This window comes from Mytilus galloprovincialis, chromosome 7, assembly GCF_965363235.1.
Source record: "Mytilus galloprovincialis chromosome 7, xbMytGall1.hap1.1, whole genome shotgun sequence".
Classification (NCBI taxonomy): domain Eukaryota; kingdom Metazoa; phylum Mollusca; class Bivalvia; order Mytilida; family Mytilidae; genus Mytilus; species Mytilus galloprovincialis.
Genome location: NC_134844.1, coordinates 93,942,984 through 93,964,874, shown reverse-complemented (window position 1 = coordinate 93,964,874; position 21,891 = coordinate 93,942,984). Strand labels below are relative to the sequence as shown.

At 33.5% G+C, this 21,891-nt stretch overlaps 1 protein-coding gene and 1 long non-coding RNA gene across 2 annotated transcripts in view; both read left to right on the top strand.

The window, feature by feature from the left end:
• Positions 1-21,891, top strand: part of LOC143084009 (uncharacterized) — a 426,871-nt gene that overhangs the window by 240,667 nt on the left and 164,313 nt on the right. The gene's annotated exons all lie outside the window — the stretch shown is intronic.
• Positions 11,022-21,891, top strand: part of LOC143084095 (uncharacterized) — a 51,510-nt gene continuing 40,640 nt past the window's right edge. Inside the window, exons 1-3 of the mRNA XM_076260502.1 lie at positions 11,022-11,096; positions 12,384-12,485; positions 14,125-14,226. Coding sequence (XP_076116617.1) covers positions 11,022-11,096; positions 12,384-12,485; positions 14,125-14,226 — 279 coding nt within the window. The remainder of the gene's footprint in view (positions 11,097-12,383; positions 12,486-14,124; positions 14,227-21,891) is intronic.

The following is a 21,891-nucleotide window of genomic DNA, read 5'->3' as shown; positions in this document are numbered from 1 at the left end:
TTGACCCGTCCGTCCGTCCGTCAGTCCGTCCGTCAGTCCGTCCGTCATTCCGTCCATCAGTCCTGTTTCTTGTCATCGCAACTCCTCTCAAACCACATAACAGAATTCCACGAAACCTTTTCAGATAATAAGGACATACTATGTAGTTGTGCATATTGTTGGGAAATTGCGATTCAATTTTTTTTCTAGGAGTTATGCCCCTTTGAACTTATTTATTTTAATGTACTACTGCAACAGTTTGTCATTGCAACTCCTCTCAAACCACACAACAGAATTTCACGAAACCTTTTCAGATAATAAGGACATACTATGTAGTTGTGCATATCGACGGGAAATTGCGATTCAATTTTTTTTCTAGGAGTTACGTCCCTTTGAACTTATTTACCTTAATGTACTACTGCAACAGATTGTCATCGCAACTCCTCTAAAACCACACAACAGAATTTCACGAAACCTTTTCAGATAATAAGGACATACTATGTAGTTGTGCATATCGACGGGAAATTGCGATTCAATTTTTTTTCTAGGAGTTATGCCCCTTTGAACTTATTTATTTTAATGTACTACTGCAACAGTTTGTCATCGCAACTCCTCTGAAACCACACAACAGAATTTCACGAAACCTTTTCAGATAATAAGGACATACTATGTAAGTGTGCATATCGACGGGAAATTGCGCTTCAATTTTTTTTCTAGGAGTTATGCCCCTTTGAACTTATTTATTTTAATGTACTACTGCAACAGTTTGTCATCGCAACTCCTCTCAAACCACACAACAGAATTTCACGAAACCTTTTCAGATAATAAGGACATACTATGTAGTTGTGCATATCGACGGGAAATTGCGCTTCAATTTTTTTTCTAGGAGTTATGCCCCTTTGAACTTATTTATTTTAATGTACTACTGCAACAGTTTGTCATCGCAACTCCTCTCAAACCACACAACAGAATTTCACGAAACCTTTTCAGATAATAAGGACATACTATGTAGTTGTGCATATTGACGGGAAATTGCGATTCATTTTTTTTTCTAGGAGTTATGTCCCTTTGAACTTATGTGCTTCAATGTACTTCTGCAACAGTTTGTCATCTCAACTCCTCTGAAACCACACAACAGAATTTCATGAAATTTTGTAGATAATAAGGACGTACTATGTAGATGTGCATATTGGCAGGAAATTAATTTTTCTTATACAATATTTTTTTCTTACACTTATTTCAGTCAGAGCTCAGACATAAATAAGTCTGAATCTGCTTTTGACTTATAGATGTCTAAATTTGTAAGTTTTAGGATTTGTCTCCCTTTAATGCAAGACAAAATACGACTTAAATAAGTCAAATATTGTTAAGCAAGAAATGATTGACCAGAATCAAAAAGTTGCAAATATCAACTCCTACAAGTCGATAAGATACCAAAATTGGTCAACTTCAAGACCCACGCATACTTATAAAAAGGTCATGCATCTAAATCAAATAATGACAACATTGAAAGCCAATGCCTTGTCTTCTAAAGAAAAATATGAATGAGAGTCTGAAAAATCGGGGATCATGTTAATTAACCTTACAATGCAACCACCTGGATCCACACTTAATGAGGTAAAACATCTGTGTTTAGTAAGGATGTTCAATTAGATAATTAAATATAGATAGATCAAGTCCTTGTGAACTCTCAGACAGGTTTTTACTGTCAAAGGTGGTGTAGTTTGGCCACCAAGTCAAGTTAAGTTTTTTCATCAACATAAATCAGGCCTCGACAATAACGCTTGTCCGATTGTCCGGTACCAGAGGGAAAAAAGGTCGGACAAGTAAAAGCTGTATCAAGCTTGTCCGTCGGGACAAGTACAATTATTCAGCAGAAAATAAATTTAATCCAACTTTGATGAACAAAGTAATAAACAAAAAACAAGAAAACAAATATTAGTTTGACATGTTTCTGCATTCTGTTTATTCAAATGCAAAACCTTTTTCTTCAACATGTTTACTTGCAATCGATATTTTTTAACTGGTTCTTTGTCAGGTACTTTTTAACAGGTAAAAGGTATACTATTCTCGGAAACCAGTCTTACTGATCCGAATCAATGATGCGCTTTGTAGATAAGGTAACTTTACAGGACAGTTCCAGTCTTCACGCCGAGTGGCAGCCCAGGCAGCCCAGGCTGGTAAAATTGCTCTTGGGCCTGTAAAAATAGACCTACAGGCCAACAGAATCTAACTAAAAATTTTCAAAAATTGAGCTGCGGGCCTGTAGATTTAGCAGTTCAGCGTGAAGACTGCAGTTCGTCACCTATACAGGTTTATCTCCAAGTTTAATAGACAGTTTGGCACCGTAGGAGACATATTTAGTAGATAGATAGATAGATAGATAGATACTTTATTCTCTAAAAACTAGATACAAGTTTACAGAGAAACATACAATATAAATATAGACACAATACACTACAAACTCCTCAGAGTCTGAATTGACCAGTTTTTGTGCTCGACCAGTAAAATCGAGCAAACACTTTTTACTCGACTAGTCTCGACATTGTCTCGACTGTACTTAACTGTACTTAAGTGTACTCGAATAGGTCTCGACTTTACTTAATTAGTCTGATTCAGTACTTGATGATCTTTGTGTAGTCTGAAATGGTCTTGACCAAGGCTCGACCTGTCTCGACCTGTCTTGACTAGTCTCGACCTGTCTCGACTAGTCTTGACTCAGTCTCAACCAGTCTCGACCTGTCTCGACTAGTCTTGACCTTCAAATTTAGTTTTGACTGGTGTAAATCAGCCAATCTAACTAAATTAAATATTGATCTTAAAAAATTCAAGCTTATTAGGTAGTTTGATTTATTGCTGTGAAATGAAAGAATTTAATTTTACAATATGTAAAAAAAAAATTATTATATAAAAATTCAGATAGGCATCTTTAATTTTTTGTATAACTTTTTCAAATCAACTTGGATTTTCATCAAACTATGCAGATATCTTACATATATATCAAGCTTACTGAATCCCATTTCATTTAGTTTTTTGTTGTATTGCTGTTAAATTTAAGAATTAAAGTAATCTTGGTATAAAAAGCTAGGATTTGCAATTCGGACAAAATAGAGATAGTACACTTTAATTTTTTTAATAACTTTTTCAAATCAACTTGGATTTGCATCAAACTATGCAGCTATCTTACATATATATCAAGCTTACTGAATCCCATTGCATTCAGTTTTTTGTTGTATTGCTGTAAAATTTAAGAATTAAAGTAATCTTGGTATAAAAAGCTAGGATTTGCAATTCGGACAAAATAGAGATAGTACACTTTATTTTTTTTAATAACTTTTTCAAATCAACTTGGATTTGCATCAAACTATGCAGCTATCTTACATATATATCAAGCTTACTGAATCCCATTTCATTTAGTTTTTTGTTGTATTGCTGTTAAATTTAAGAATTAAAGTAATCTTGGTATAAAAAGCTAGGATTTGCAATTCGGACAAAATAGAGATAGTACACTTTAATTTTTTTAATAACTTTTTCAAATCAACTTGGATTTGCATCAAACTATGCAGCTATCTTACATATATATCAAGCTTACTGAATCCCATTGCATTTAGTTTTTTGTTGTATTGCTGTAAAATTTAAGAATTAAAGTAATCTTGGTATAAAAAGCTAGGATTTGCAATTTGGACAAAATAGAGATAGTACACTTTAATTTTTTTAATAACTTTTTTTTATGTTGACCTATAGTTGTTAATTTCTGTGTCATTTGGTCTCTTGCAGAGAGTTGTCTCATTGGCAATCATACCTTATCTTCTTCTTTTTATTGATTGCATTTCAATAAACTTTTTTCAACTTAAAAAAAACAACAGGATTATACAAATCCAATGAGTGTACAGGCCTATCAGATGGTGCCTCATGTTTAGAGTCTGATGAGACTGGAATTGATGAAAAACTAGAACCTAAGTCCTGTGACATGACTAGATTCAGTTGAACTTGACTCATATTTTTGAAAAGTATTTCAAATCAAAAGAAATACATCAAATCCTGTCTATTGTTTAAATTAGTTTTGTAAACTAAAAATATAAAAAGGTTATTTTTAATAGAAATTTTTTGGACAAGTAACAATTTCATTCGGACAAGTAAATTTTGGTATGTACTTGTCCTACAGGACAAGTTGAAAAAAAAGTTATTGTAGAGGCCTGTAAATAGACCTAAACAAGTCTGTCATTTTGTGACTTAGATAAGTCTAAAATTGAAAACACATTTTTATAAAGAATACATGTTTTGACTTCTTTAAGTCAAAAACAGAAATAGACTTGTTTATGTCTGAGCTCTGACTGTATTTAATTTCTCCAAAGACAATGTGGGGACATGGGGTATGTGAGCGTGATCACTAAGGTTCTTTAATTGCAAAAAGTCTTCAAAATATTAAGAAACATTATTACACATCCCGAATGTATATAGAACTCTTGTATTCCACAAAAACAGTGCAAAACATTATTTCACAACACCAATATATACAACTCCTGTATTCAACACAAACAGTGAGAAACATCAGTACACGACATCAATGTATCCAACACCTATACCCAAATAAAACAGCGGAAAAAAACACATTAAGTACATGAAGTAGAAGAAGAATGCCATGGCCAGACGAAAAGACAAACAACAGCCCCAAACAAACTTGAAATACTTCATAACACTGATGAATACCACTCCAGTTTGTATGTCAAAGGGTTGCTGTCTGATACTTCATAACTGTATACAACTGAAACATTGTGATTTATACATTACACTGATGAATACCACTCTAGTTTGTATGTCAAAGGGTTGCTGTCTGATACTTCCTAACTGTATACAACTGACATATTTTGATTTACTTCATTACACTGATGAATACCACTCCAGTTTGTTTGTCAAATGGTTGCTGTCTGATACTTCTTAACTGTATACAACTGAAATATTGTGATTTACTTCATTACACGGATGAATACCACTCCAGTTTGTTTGTCAAAGGGTTGCTGTCTGATACTTCTTAACTGTATACAACTGAAATATTGTGATTTACTTCATTACACTGATGAATACCACTCCAGTTTGTATGTCAAAGGGTTGCTGTCTGATACTTCATAACTGTATACAACTGAAATATTGTGATTTACTTCATTACACTGATGAATACCACTCCAGTTTGTATGTCAAATGGTTGCTGTCTGATACTTCATAACTGTATACAACTGAAATATTGTGATTTACTTCATTACACTGATGAATACCACTCCAGTTTGTTTGTCAAAGGGTTGCTGTCTGATACTTCATAACTGTATACAACTGAAATATTGTGATTTACTTCATTACACTGATGAATACCTCTCCAGTTTGTATGTCAAAGGGTTGCCCTCTGATACTTCGTAACTGCATACAACTGAAATATTGTGATTTATTTTATTATACTTTATGAACCTAAACATACACTGTCATGGTATTCTATAAAAAAATCCTTTGGTTTTACATAAATCTTGCATCTTCATGACACAAGACATGACACATGATCATACAACATTCATTTACCACTCCTGTACTGAACATGTCATGTGACACCTGATCATACAACATTCATTCACCACTTATGTTCTGAACATGACATGTGACACCTGATCATATAACATTCATTCAACACTCCTGTACTGAACATGACATGCGACACCTGATCATACAACATTCGTAACCACTCCTGTACTGAACATGACATGTGACACCTGATCATACAACATTCATTAACCACTCCTGTACTGAACATGACATGTGACACCCGATCATACAACATTCATCCACCACTCCTGTACTGAACATGACATGTGACACCCGATCATACAACATTCATCCACCACTCCTGTACTGAACATGACATGTGACACCTGATCATACAACATTCATCCACCACTCCTCTACTGAACATGACATGTGACACCACATCATACAACATTCATTTACCACTCCTCTACTGAACATGACATGTGACACCTGATCATACAACATTCATTCACCGCTCCTGTTCTGAACATGACATGTGACACCTGATCATACAACATTCGTTACCACTCATGTACTGAACATGACATGTGACTCCTGATCATACAACATGCATTCATCCACCACTCCTCTTCTGAACATGACATGTGACACCTGATCATACAACATTCATTCACCACTCTTGTACTGATCATGACATGTGACACCTGATCATACAACATTCATCCACCACTCCTGTACTGAACATGACATGTGACACCCGATCATACAACATTCATCCACCACTCCTGTACTAAACATGACATGTGACACCTGATCATACAACATTCATTCCCCACTCTTGTACTGAACATGACATGTGACACCTGATCATACAACATTCATTCACCACTCTTGTACTGAACATGACATGTGACACCTGATCATACAACATTCATCCACCACTCCTGAACTGAACATGACATGTGACACCACATCATACAACATTCAATTAACACTCATGTACTGAACATGACATGTGACATCTGATCATACAATATTCATTTACCACTCTTGTACTGAACATGACATGTGACACCTGATCATACAACATTCATCCACCACTCCTGAACTGAACATGACATGTGACACCACATCATACAACATTCAATTAACACTCATGTACTGAACATGACATGTGACACCTGATCATATAACATTCATCCACCACTCCTGTACTAAACATGACATGTGACACCTGATCAGGGTTTCCCCTGGGTCAATTATTTTTTTCGCCACCTCTTTCGCCAAAACAATATATTTTTCGCCACTTTATTATTTTTTTCGCCAAGTAACACAAATATATTTTTCTTTTAAAATTTTCCTTTTTTTGTCAAGCCCCCCCCCTCCCCCCTCCTAAATAAGAAGTGGTTTTTACAACAAAACGAAGCATCTTATCACTTGGAATTGATCCCTCATGTAAGGTGTAGTCATTAAATAGAAGGGTTACTCTCATGCCAACCTTTTGAATAGGTTTCTTCATAACGACAGTTTTCTTTTCTAGACCATAGTAAATAAGTTAAACTATATGCTTGAAACATGTGTGTCACTGAAACGATTTGAGGTACCCACTCAAATCAATGTCTAAATGAAAATTAAATGATAAAGTTTTAAATCAGAGACCTTTCTTGCTTTTGATCATATTTCGTCATAACAACAATTTTCTTTTCTGGACTTTCATTATAAGAAGGAGAAAAAGCGTAAAAATTTTGCTTCAAACATGTGCGTCGCAAAGTAGTTCATAAATCCCTTTTGTGACATGCGAGCGAAGCCATTTAACCATATCATTTTGTCATATCATATAATCAACGCCTTTATTAATTAGTCCTTTGATGTCGATAGCAATGAATGCAATCGGCTGATTATTAATTTTCTGTCAAAATCTTAACGAGTTCAAGGTGAATTCCGAGTATTGTCTGATCGGTAAAGTCAGAGAAACCCGAAAAAAAGTAAATAAACAAGATGGCTGAAAAATAAATTGTTGTACATATTTCTTTCGCCAAATTCTTTCGCCAATGACGAATTTTAATCGTCACAATTATTATTTTTTCGCAAATTGCGAAAATGGAGACCGCCAGCGGAAACCCTGCACCTGATCATACAACATTCATTCCCCACTCTTGTACTGAACATGACATGTGACACCTGATCATACAACATTCATTCACCACTCTTGTACTGAACATGACATGTGACACCTGATCATACAACATTCATCCACCACTCCTGAACTGAACATGACATGTGACACCACATCATACAACATTCAATTAAAACTCATGTACTGAACATGACATGTGACATCTGATCATACAATATTCATTTACCACTCTTGTACTGAACATGACATGTGACACCTGATCATACAACATTCATCCACCACTCCTGAACTGAACATGACATGTGACACCACATCATACAACATTCAATTAACACTCATGTACTGAACATGGCATGTGACACCTGATCATACAACATTCATCCACCACACACTCCTCTACTGAACATGACATGTGACACCTGATCATACAACATTCATTCAACACTCCTGTACTGAACATGACATGTGACACCACATCATACAACATTCATCCACCACTCCTCTACTGAACATGACATGTGACACCACATCATACAACATTCATCCACCACTCCTATACTAAACATGACATTGGTAACCTGCTAACATGTGACATAGTAATGACATACTTACACCAACATGTGACATTGCAAAAACACTCTTATACTCAATACCAACCTGACATGTGACATAGCAATAACACTCTTATACTCAACTCCAACATGTGACATAGCAATGAATGACACTCTTATACTCAACACCAACATGTGACATATCAATGACACTCTTATACTGCTCACAAACATGTGACATAGCAATAACACTCTTATACTCAACACCAACAAGTGACATATCAATGACACTCTTATACTGCTCACAAACATGTGACATATCACCTTTATAGGCAACGCAAACAAAAAGTAAAAACACGGCTTATTGAAGTTCTTCATTTATATTCCACACAAACATTTTACATGGAAATACCACTGAATTCTTTTTTAAGCTTTGATCAGTATTCTGAATCAACACAAAATACTGACAGGTGTAATGGGCATTAAATACTTGTTAGAATTATATAAAGTGGGGTCTTATTTTTCCTGTCTCATTAACCTGACTTAGAAAAAATAACTCGTTTTTATTTTTCTTGAAATGATTTTTTTTTAATTTTTCTCATTCATCATTGTTAATCAGACAGATTTAATAACAAATATTTGTTAGAATTATATAAAGTGGGGTCTCATTTTATTCGTAACACAGAACTGAATCAGATTTAAAGGTTTTATTTTGTTTCTTGACGAAAAATTATTTTGTTAACATTTGATTTTAATGAGAAGTTGATGAGAACAAGTTGTGTTAACATCTTTAGTCAGATAATGGCAATTCTACAGATCTAATGTAAAACATCTTTTAAAAATAACAAATACTTGACAGAATTATATAAAGTGGGGTCTTATTTTTCTTGTCTCTTTGTACTGAATCAGAAAATATAACTCGTTTTAATGTTTCTTGAAAAAAAGTTTTTTTTTAACCTGACAGTTCTGATAGAAGTTCTGACATCTCACAATAAAACATGGTTGTTTATTTGTTGTTTATGTAGAATATAAATACAAGTGTGACTGGTCATTTTATTGAGTTTTGACCACTGATTCATGTGATATATATTTTGTTTATATTTATTACACAACATTGTCCAGTTTATGACACAAGTTTTGATGTCTGTTATATGTTGATATTACAGTGGGGACAGACACCATTAATGTTGGCGGCTTGGGGAGGACACCTGGAGGTAGTGATGTACCTGGTCAGTCACGGCAGTCAGTTAGAGGCCACATCCACCAGGGTAATGATAGATATAATGACCTTACTCTGACCAAACATCACTTTATACAGAATCTACACAAAATCATGTTGTTAATCAGACAGGTTTAATGGCGTATTTGTCAAAACCTTTTCAACTTTTGATCTTCAGTGCTGTACAACTTTGTACCTTTTTCACGTTCGATCTTTTATATCTAGGCGTTATGTATTCAGGTTTAGTTTTCTGTAATTAGTTAATACTTTAGTTTCTTTGTGTATATCTCTTTCATATTCATTTGATAAAATTTACTGTTTGCAATAGCATGAATTGTTCTATATAATAAGAATGTTCTTATCCCGGACATAAAAACAATGCCGTATTTTGCGAAACCTTTTCAACTTTTGATCTTCAGTGCTGTACAACTTTGTACTTTTTTCACTTTCGATCTTTTATATCTGGGCGTCACTGGTGAGTCTTGTGTGGGCAAGGCGCGTTTTTGGCGTATTGAATTTTAAACCTGATGCTTTTTGTTATCTATTAATCATGTTTTTCTGTGTCTAATATGTTCTCCTATTTATTTGTATTGTAGTCCTGTAATATTATGTTGTCATTTCAATGTTATATTTAACTTTGCCATTAAAGTGCGAGGTTTGGCATGCCTTAAAACCAGGTTCAACCCACCACTTTTATTCCCCTTTAAAAGTGTCCTGTACCAAGTCAGGAAGATGGTCATTGTTATAATATTGTTCTTTTCTCTTTGTGTTGCATTTTAACGTTGAGTCGTTTGTGTTTTCTCTTATTTTTGAGATATTGAGATAAGACGTGGCACGGTACTTGTCTATCCCAAATTCATGTATTTGGTTTTCATGTTACATTTGTTATTCTCGTGGTGTTTTGTCTGATGATTGGTCTGTTTCTGTGTGTGTTGCGTTGTTCTCCTCTTATATTTAATGCGTTTCGCTCGGTTTTGGTTTGTTACCCCGATTTTGTTTTTTGTCCATGGATTTATGAGTTTTGAACAGCGGTATACTACTGTTGCCTTTATTTAATGGACAACAAATATTTGTTAGAATTATATAAAGTGGGGTCTCATTTTATTCGTAACACAGAACTGAATCAGATAGTAAAGGTTTTATTTTGTTTCCTGACAAAAAATTATTTTTATAACATTTGATTTTAATGAGAAGTTGATGAGAACAAGTTGTGTTAACATCTTTAGTCAGATAATGTTAATTCTACAGATCTGATGTAAAACATCTTTTAAAAATAACAAATACTTGACAGAATTATATAAAGTGGGGTCTTATTTTTCTTGTCTTTTCGTACTGAATCAGAAAATATAACTCGTTTTTATGTTTCTTGAAAAAAGTTTTTTTTTTAACCTGACAGTTTCTGATGGAAGTTCTGACATTTCACAATAAAACATGTTGTTTATTTGTTGTTTAAGTAGAATATAAATACAAGTGTGACTGGCCATTTTATTGAGTTTTGACCACTGATTCATGTGATATATATTTTGTTTATATTTATTACACAACATTGTCCAGTTTATGACACAAGTTTTGATGTCTGTTATATGTTGATATTACAGGGTGAATGGACACCATTAATGTTGGCGGCTTGGGGAGGACACCTGGAGGTAGTGATGTACCTCGTCAGTCAAGGCAGTCAGTTAGAGTTTTTTTTTAACTTTGATCATTCTAGTGAATCATTGTTAATCAGACAGATTTAATGGACAACAAATATTTGTTAGAATTATATAAAGTGGGGTCTCATTTTAATTGTCTTGTCCAGCTGAGTCCATTGATATAAATATTGTTTATGTTTCTTGAAAAAAGTAATTTTTTAACCTGACAGTTCTGATGGAAGTTCTGACATCTCACAATAAGACATGTTGTTTATTTGTTGTTTATGTAGAATATAAATACAAGTGTGACTGGTCATTTTATTCAGTTTTGACCACTGATTCATGTGATATATATTTTGTTTATATTTATTACACAACATTGTCCAGTTTATGACACAAGTTTTGATGTCTGTTATATGTTGATATTACAGTATGGACAGACACCATTAATGTGGGCGGCTGAGAGAGGACACCTGGAGGTAGTGATGTACCTGGTCAGTCAGGGCAGTCAGTTAGAGGCCACATCCACCGAGGTAATGATAGATATAATGACCTTACTCTGACCAAACACCACTTTATACAGAATCTACACAAAGTCATGTTGTTAATCAGACAGGTTTAATGGACAACAAATATTTGTTAGAATTATATAAAGTGGGGCCTCATTTTATTCGTAACACAGAACTGAATCAGATAGTGAAGGTTTTATTTTGTTTCATGACGTAAAATTATTTTGTAAACATTTGATTTGAATGAGAAGTTGATGAGAACAAGTTGTGTTAACTTCTTTAGTCAGATAATATTAATTCTACAGATCTAATGTAAAACATCTTTTAAAAATAACAAATACTTGACAGAATTATATAAAGTGGGGTCTTATTTTTCTTGTCTCGTTGTACTGAATCAGAAAATATAACTTGTTTTTATGTTTCTTGAAAAAAAGTTTTTTTTTAAACTTTGGTCATTCTACGTAATCATTGTTAATCAGACAGATTTAATGGACAACAAATATTTGATAGAATTATATAAAGTGGGGTCTCATTTTAATTGTCTTGTCCAGCTGAGTCCATTGATATAAATATTGTTTATGTTTCTAGAAAAAAGTTTTTTTTTTAACCTGACAGTTCTGATGGAAGTTCTGACATCTCACAATAAAACATGTTGTTTATTTGTTGTTTATGTAGAATATAAATACATGTACAAGTGTGACTGGTCATTTTATTCAGTTTTGACCACTGATTCATGGGATATATATTTTGTTTATATTTATTACACAACATTGTCCAGTTTATGACACAAGTTTTGATGTCTGTTATATGTTGATATTACAGGGAGGAAGGACACCATTAATGTGGGCGGCTGGGGGAGGACACCTGGAGGTAGTGACGTACCTAGTCAGTCACGGCAGTCAGTTAGAGGCCACAGACACCTTGGTAATGATAGATATAATGACCTTACTCTGACCAAACATCACTTTATACAGAATCTACACAAAATCATGTTGTTAATTAGACAGGTTTAATGGACAACAAATATTTGTTAGAATTATATAAAGTGGGGCCTCATTTTATTCGTAACACAAAACTGAATCAGATAGTAAAGGTTTTATTTTGTTTCTTGACGAAAAATTATTATTTTATAAACATCTGATTTTAATGAGAAGTTGATGAGATCAAGTTGTGTTAACATCTTTAGTCAGATAATGTTAATTCTACAGATCTAATGTAAAACATCTTTTAAAAATAACAAATACTTGACAGAATTATATAAAGTGGGGTCTTATTTTTCTTGTCTCTTCGTACTGAATCAGAAAATATAACTCGTTTTTATGTTTCTTGAAAAAAGTTTTTTTTTTTTAACCTGACAGTTCTGATGGAAGTTCTGACATCTCACAATAAAACATGGTTGTTTATTTGTTGTTTATGTAGAATATAAATACAAGTGTGACTGGTCATTTTATTCAGTTTTGACCACTGATTCATGTGATATATATTTTGTTTATATTTGTTACACAACATTGTCCAGTTTATGACACAAGTTTTGATGTCTGTTATATGTTGATATTACAGGATGGATGGACACCATTAATGTTGGCCTCTGCGGTAGGACACCTGGAGGTAGTGATGTACCTCGCCAGTCAGGGCAGTCAATTAGAGGCCACATCCACCTACGTAATGATAGATATAATCACCTTACTCTGACAAAACATAACTTTATACAGAATCTACACAAAATCATGTTGTTAATCAGACAGGTTTAATGGACAACAAATATATGTTAGAATTATATAAAGTGGGGTCTCATTTTATTCGTAACACAGAACTGAATCAGATAGTAAAGGTTTTATTTTGTTTCTTGACAAAAAATTATTTTATTAACATCTGATTTTAATGAGAAGTTGATGAGAACAAGTTGTGTTAACATCTTTAGTAGATAATGTTAATTCTACAGATCTAATGTAAAATATCTTTTAAAAATAACAAATACTTGACAGAATTATATAAAGTGGGGTCTTATTTTTCTTGTCTCTTCGTACTGAATCAGAAAATATAACTTGTTTTTATGTTTCTTGAAAAAAAGTTTTTTTTTCACTTTGATTATTCTACTGAATCATTGTTAATCAGACGGGTTTAATGGAGATCTAATATTTGAGAGAATTATATAAAGTGGGGTCTTATTTTTCTTGTCTCTTTGCACTGAATCAGAAAATATGACTCATTTCAAGGTTTCTTGAAATTTTTTTTTTGTTTTTTCAACTTTGATTATTCTACAGACATGACAGAATCAACATAAAATCATGTTGTTAATCAGACATGTTAAATGGACAACAAATACTTGTTAGACTTATATTAAATGGGGTTTGCTATTATTTTTTCCTGTTTTATAGAACTGAATCAGAAAATATATATTTAGTTTATAATCTTAATCTACCATTTATCAGTTAATACACAAGTATAATTGGATATTTTCTTAGCCAATGTTATATTTCTTACATTTAGATAAATTGTTTGTCTCCTCTCTTGATTTATTATCACACACCATTAACATGTTTATATTTTTATATTGTTATAGTATGGACGAACAGCTTTACATCTTTCTGCGCAGTATGGACGGATTGATGTAACAAAATGGTTAACAGATCAAGGATGCAGTCCTTGGGTGAAAACAAAACAGGTAATATTCAGTTTTCATTTTTATTCGCGATCTTTCTTAACAAAAAATGTATACATTTTAAATTGATATATAGAACAAAAATTCACTTGATATTATGTCACCAATCAACACGGACAAATAATCAAAGTATTTAACATGGTGTAGTCACTTGATTTACAAACATTAATCAGACCAACCCACAGACCACACTTTAAATCACCAATCAACACGGACAAATAATCAAAGTATTTAACATGGTACAGTCACTTGATTTACAAACATTAATCAGACCAACCCACAGACCACACTTTAAATCACCAATCAACACAGACAAATAATCAAAGTATTTAACATGGTACAGTCACTTGATTTACAAACATTAATCAGACCAACCCACAGACCACACCTTAAATCACCTATCAACACAGACAAATAATCAAAGTATTTAACATGGTACAGTCACTTGATTTACAAACATTAATCATACCAACCCACAGACCACACTTTAAATCACTAATCAACACGGACACATAATCAAAGTATTTAACATGGTGCAGTCACTTGATTTACAAACATTAATCAGACCAACCCACAGACCACACTTTAAATCACCAATCAACACAGACAAATAATCAAAGTATTTAACATGGTACAGTCACTTGATTTACAAACATTAATCAGACCAACCCACAGACCACACTTTAAATCACTAATCAACACGGACACATAATCAAAGTATTTAACATGGTGCAGTCACTTGATTTACAAACATTAATCAGACCAACCCACAGACCACACTTTAAATCACCAATCAACACAGACGAATAATCAAAGTATTTAACATGGTGCAGTCACAAGAATTACAAACATTAATCAGACCAATCAACAGACCACACTTTAAATCACCAATCAACACGGACAAATAATCAAAGTATTTAACATGGTGTAGTCACTTGAATTACAAAAATTAATCATACCAACCCACAAACCACACTTTAAATCACCAATCAACACAGACAAACAATTTAAGTATTTAACATGGTACAGTCACTTGAATTACAAACATTAATCATACCAACCCACAGACCACACTTTAAATCACCAATCAACACGGACAAATAATCAAAGTATTTGACATGATGTAGTCACTTGATTTACAAACATTAATCAGACCAACCAACAGACCACACTTTAAATCACCAATCAACACGGACAAATAATCAAAGTATTTAACATGGTGTAGTCACTTGATTTACAAACATTAATCATACCAACCCACAGACCACACTTTTAAACACTAATCAACCCGGACAAATAATCAAAGTATTTAACATGGTGTAGTCACTTCATTTACAAACATTAATCATACCAACCCAAAAACCACACTTTAAATCACCAATCAACACGGACAAATAATCAAAGTATTTAACATGGTACAGTCACTTGATTTACAAACATTAATCAAACCAACCCACAGACCCCACTTTAAATCACCAATCAACACAGACAAACAATCAAAGTATTTAACATGGTGTAGTCACTTGATTTACAAACATTAATCAGACCAACCCACAGACCACACTTTAAATCACCTATCAACACAGACAAATAATGAAAGTATTTAACATGGTGCAGTCACTTGATTTACAAACATTAATCAGACCAACCCACAGACCACACTTTAAATCACCAATCAACACAGACAAATAATGAAAGTATTTAACATGGTGTAGTCACTTGATTTACAAACATTAATCAGACCAACCCACAGACCACAGTTTTAATCACCAATCAACACGGACAAATAATCAAAGTATTTAACATGGTACAGTCACTTGATTTACAAACATTAATGAGACCAACCCACAGACCACACTTTAAATCACCAATCAACACCGACAAATAATCAAAGTATTCAACATGGTACAGTCACTTGATTTACAAACATTAATCATACCAACCAACAGACCACACTTTAAATCACCAATCAAAACAGACAAATAATCAAAGTATTTAACATGGTGTAGTCACTTGATTTACAAACATTAATCATACCAACTAACAGACCACACTTTAAATCACCAATCAACACAGACAAATAATTAAAGTATTTAACATGGTGTAGTCACTAGATTTACAAACATTAATCATACCAACCCACAGACCACACTTTAAATCACCAATCAAAACAGACAAATAATCAAAGTATTTAACATGGTGTAGTCACTTGATTTACAAAACAAAGATTTATCAGACCAACCAACAGACCACACTTTAAATCACCAATCAACACGGACAAATAATCAAAGTATTTAACATGGTACAGTCACTTGATTTACAAACATTAATCATACCAACCAACAGACCACACTTTAAATAACCAATCAACACAGACAAATAATCAAAGTATTTAACATGGTACAGTCACTTGATTTACAAACATTAATCATACCAACCAACAGACCACACTTTAAATCACCAATCAAAACAGACAAATAATCAAAGTATTTAACATGGTGTAGTCACTTGATTTACAAACATTAATCATACCAACCAACAGACCACACTTTAAATCACCAATCAACACAGACAAATAATCAAAGTATTCAACATGGTGTAGTCACTAGAATTACAAACATTAATCATACCAACCCACAGACCACACTTTAAATCACCAATCAAATCTAAACACATGGACAAATAATCAAAGTAATTAACATGGTGTAGTCACTAGAATTACAAACATTAATCAGACCAACCCACAGACCACACTTTAAATCACCAATCAACACAGACAAATAATCAAAGTAATTAACATGGTGTAGTCACTTGATTTACAAACATTAAGCAGACCAACCTACAAACCTTACTTTAAATCACCTATCAACACGGCCAAATAATCAAAGTAGTTAACATGATGTAGTCACTTGATTTACAAACATTAATCATACCAACCCACAGACCACACTTTAAATCACCAATCAAAACAGACAAATAATCAAAGTATTTAACATGGTGTAGTCACCTGATTTACAAACATTTATCACACCAACCCACAGACCACACTTTAAATCACCAATCAAATCTTAACACATGGACAAATAATCAAAGTATTTAACATGGTGTAGTCACTTGATTTACAAACATTAATCAGAACAACCCACAAACCACACTTTAAATCACCAATCAACACAGACAAATAATCAAAGTATTTAACATGGTGTAGTCACTTGATTTACAAACATTAATCATACCAACCAACAGACCACACTTTAAATCACCAATGAACACAGACACATAATCAAAGTATTTAACATGGTGTAGTCACTTGATTTACAAACATTAATCATACCAACCCACAGACCACACTTTAAATCACCAATCAACATGGACAAATAATCAAAGTATTTAACATGGTGTAGTCACTTGATTTACAAACATTGATCATACCAACCTACAGACCACACTTTAAATTACCAATCAACACAGACAAATAATCAAAGTATTTAACATTGTGTAGTCACTTGATTTACAAACATTAATCATACCAACCTACAGATCACATTTGAAATCACTAATCAACACGGACAAATAATCAAAGTATTTAACATGGTGTAGTCACTTGATTTACAAACATTAATCATACCAACCTACAGACCACACTTGAAATCACCAATCAACACGGACAAATAATCAAAGTATTTAACATGGTGTAGTCACTTGATTTACAAACATTAATCAGACCAACCCACAAACCAGACTTTAAATCACCAATCAACACGGACAAATAATCAAAGTATTTAACATGGTGTAGTCACTTGATTTACAAACATTTATCAAACCAACCCACAGACCACACTTTAAATCACCAATCAAATCTTAACACACAGACAAATAATCAAAGTATTTAACATGGTGATGTCACTTGATTTACAAACATTAATCATACCAACCCACAGACCACACTTTAAATCACCAATCAACACAGACAAATAATCAAAGTAATTAACATGGTGTAGTCACTTGATTTACAAACATTAAGCAGACCAACCTACAAACCTTACTTTAAATCACCTATCAACACGGCCAAATAATCAAAGTAGTTAACATGATGTAGTCACTTGATTTACAAACATTAATCATACCAACCCACAGACCACACTTTAAATCACCAATCAAAACAGACAAATAATCAAAGTATTTAACATGGTGTAGTCACCTGATTTACAAACATTTATCACACCAACCCACAGACCACACTTTAAATCACCAATCAAATCTTAACACATGGACAAATAATCAAAGTATTTAACATGGTGTAGTCACTTGATTTACAAACATTAATCAGAACAACCCACAGACCACACTTTAAATCACCAATCAACACAGACAAATAATCAAAGTATTTAACATGGTGTAGTCACTTGATTTACAAACATTAATCATACCAACCAACAGACCACACTTTAAATCACCAATGAACACAGACACATAATCAAAGTATTTAACATGGTGTAGTCACTTGATTTACAAACATTAATCATACCAACCCACAGACCACACTTTAAATCACCAATCAACATGGACAAATAATCAAAGTATTTAACATGGTGTAGTCACTTGATTTACAAACATTTATCAAACCAACCCACAGACCACACTTTAAATCACCAATGAACACAGACACATAATCAAAGTATTTAACATGGTGTAGTCACTTGATTTACAAACATTAATCATACCAACCTACAGATCACACTTGAAATCACTAATCAACACGGACAAATAATCAAAGTATTTAACGTGGTGTAGTCACTTGATTTACAAACATTAATCATACCAACCTACAGACCACACTTGAAATCACCAATCAACACGAACAAATAATCAAAGTATTTAACATGGTGTAGTCACTTGATTTACAAACATTTATCAAACCAACCCACAGACCACACTTTAAATCACCAATCAAATCTTAACACACAGACAAATAATCAAAGTAATTAACATGGTGTAGTCACTTGATTTACAAACATTAATCATACCAACCTACAGACCACACTTGAAATCACCAATCAACACGAACAAATAATCAAAGTATTTAACATGGTGTAGTCACTTGATTTACAAACATTTATCAAACCAACCCACAGACCACACTTTAAATCACCAATCAAATCTTAACACACAGACAAATAATCAAAGTATTTAACATGGTGATGTCACTTGATTTACAAACATTAATCATACCAACCCACAGACCATACTTTAAATCACCAATCAAATCTTAACACACAGACAAATAATCAAAGTATTTAACATGGTGTAATCACTTGATTTACAAACATTAATCAAACCAACACACAGACCACACTTTAAATCACCAATCAACACGGACAAATAATCAAAGTATTTAACATGGTGCAGTCACTTGATTTAGAAACATTAATCATACAAACCCACAGACCACACTTTAAATCACCTATCAAATCTTAACACACAGACAAATAATCAAAGTATTTAACATGGTGATGTCACTTGATTTACAAACATTAATCATACCAACCCACAGACCATACTTTAAATCACCAATCAAATCTTAACACACAGACAAATAATCAAAGTATTTAACATGGTGTAATCACTTGATTTACAAACATTAATCAAACCAACCCACAGACCACACTTTAAATCACCAATCAACACGGACAAATAATCAAAGTATTTAACATGGTACAGTCACTTGATTTATAAACATTAATCATACCAACCCACAGACCACACTTCATATGATGTCAACACACTGATTACCAATCAAATGTTAACACAATGACAACCAATAAAAGTAATTAACATGGTGCAGTCACTTGATTAACAATTATTAACGTGAGTCATAAAAACTGATAAACCATAATTCAAACAACACACCTTCCACCAATCATACATTACAAACACACCTTCCACCAATCATACATTACAAGCACACCTCCCACCAATCATACATTATAAACACACCTTCCACCGATCATACATTACAAACACACCTTCCACCAATCATACATTACAAACACACCTTCCACCAATCAAACATTACAAACACACCTCCCACCAATCATACATTATAAACACACCTCCCACCAATCATACATTACAAACACACCTTCCACCAATCATACATTACAAACACACCTTCCACCAATCATACATTGCAAACACACCTCCCACCAATCATACATTACAAACACACCTTCCACCAATCATACATTACAAACACACCTTCCACCAATCATACATTACAAACACACCTCCCACCAATCATACATTACAAACACATCTTCCACCAATCATACATTACAAACACATTTTCCACCAATCATACATTACAAACACACCTTCCACCAATCATACATTATAAACACACCTCCCACCAATCATACATTACAAACACATCTTCCACCAATCATACATTACAAACACACCTCCCACCAATCATACATTACAAACACACCTTCCACCAATCATACATTACAAACACACCTTCCACCAATCATACATTACAAACACACCTCCCACCAATCATACATTACAAACACATCTTCCACCAATCATACATTACAAACACATTTTCCACCAATCATACATTACAAACACACCTTCCACCAATCATACATTATAAACACACCTCCCACCAATCATACATTACAAACACATCTTCCACCAATCATACATTACAAACACACCTCCCACCAATCATACATTACAAACAAACATTTCACCAATCATACATTACAAACACACCTCCCACCAATCACACATTACAAACACACCTTCCACCAATCATACATTACAAACACATCTTCCACCAATCATACATTACAAACACACCTTCCACCAATCATACATTACAAACACACCTCCCACCAATCATACATTACAAACACACCTTCCACCAATCATACATTACAAACACACCTTCCACCAATCATACATTACAAACACACCTTCCACCAATCATACATTACAAACACACCTCCCACCAATCATACATTACAAACACACCTTCCACCAATCATACATTACAAACACACCTTCCACCAATCATACATTACAAACACACCTCCCACCAATCATACATTACAAACACATCTCCCACCAATCATACATTACAAACACACCTTCCACCAATCATACATTACAAACACACCTTCCACCAATCATACATTACAAACACACCTTCCACCAATCATACATTACAAATACACCTTCCACCAATCATACATTACAAACACACCTCCCACCAATCATACATTACAAACAAACATTCCACCAATCATACATTACAAATACACCTCCCACCAATCACACATTACAAACACACCTTCCACCAATCATACATTACAAACACATCTTCCACCAATCATACATTACAAACACACCTTCCACCAATCATACATTACAAACACACCTCCCACCAATCATACATTACAAACACACCTTCCACCAATCATACATTACAAACACACCTTCCACCAATCATACATTACAAACACATCTTCCACCAATCATACATTACAAACACACCTTCCACCAATCATACATTACAAACACACCTCCCACCAATCATACATTACAAACACACCTTCCACCAATCATACATTACAAACACACCTTCCACCAATCATACAT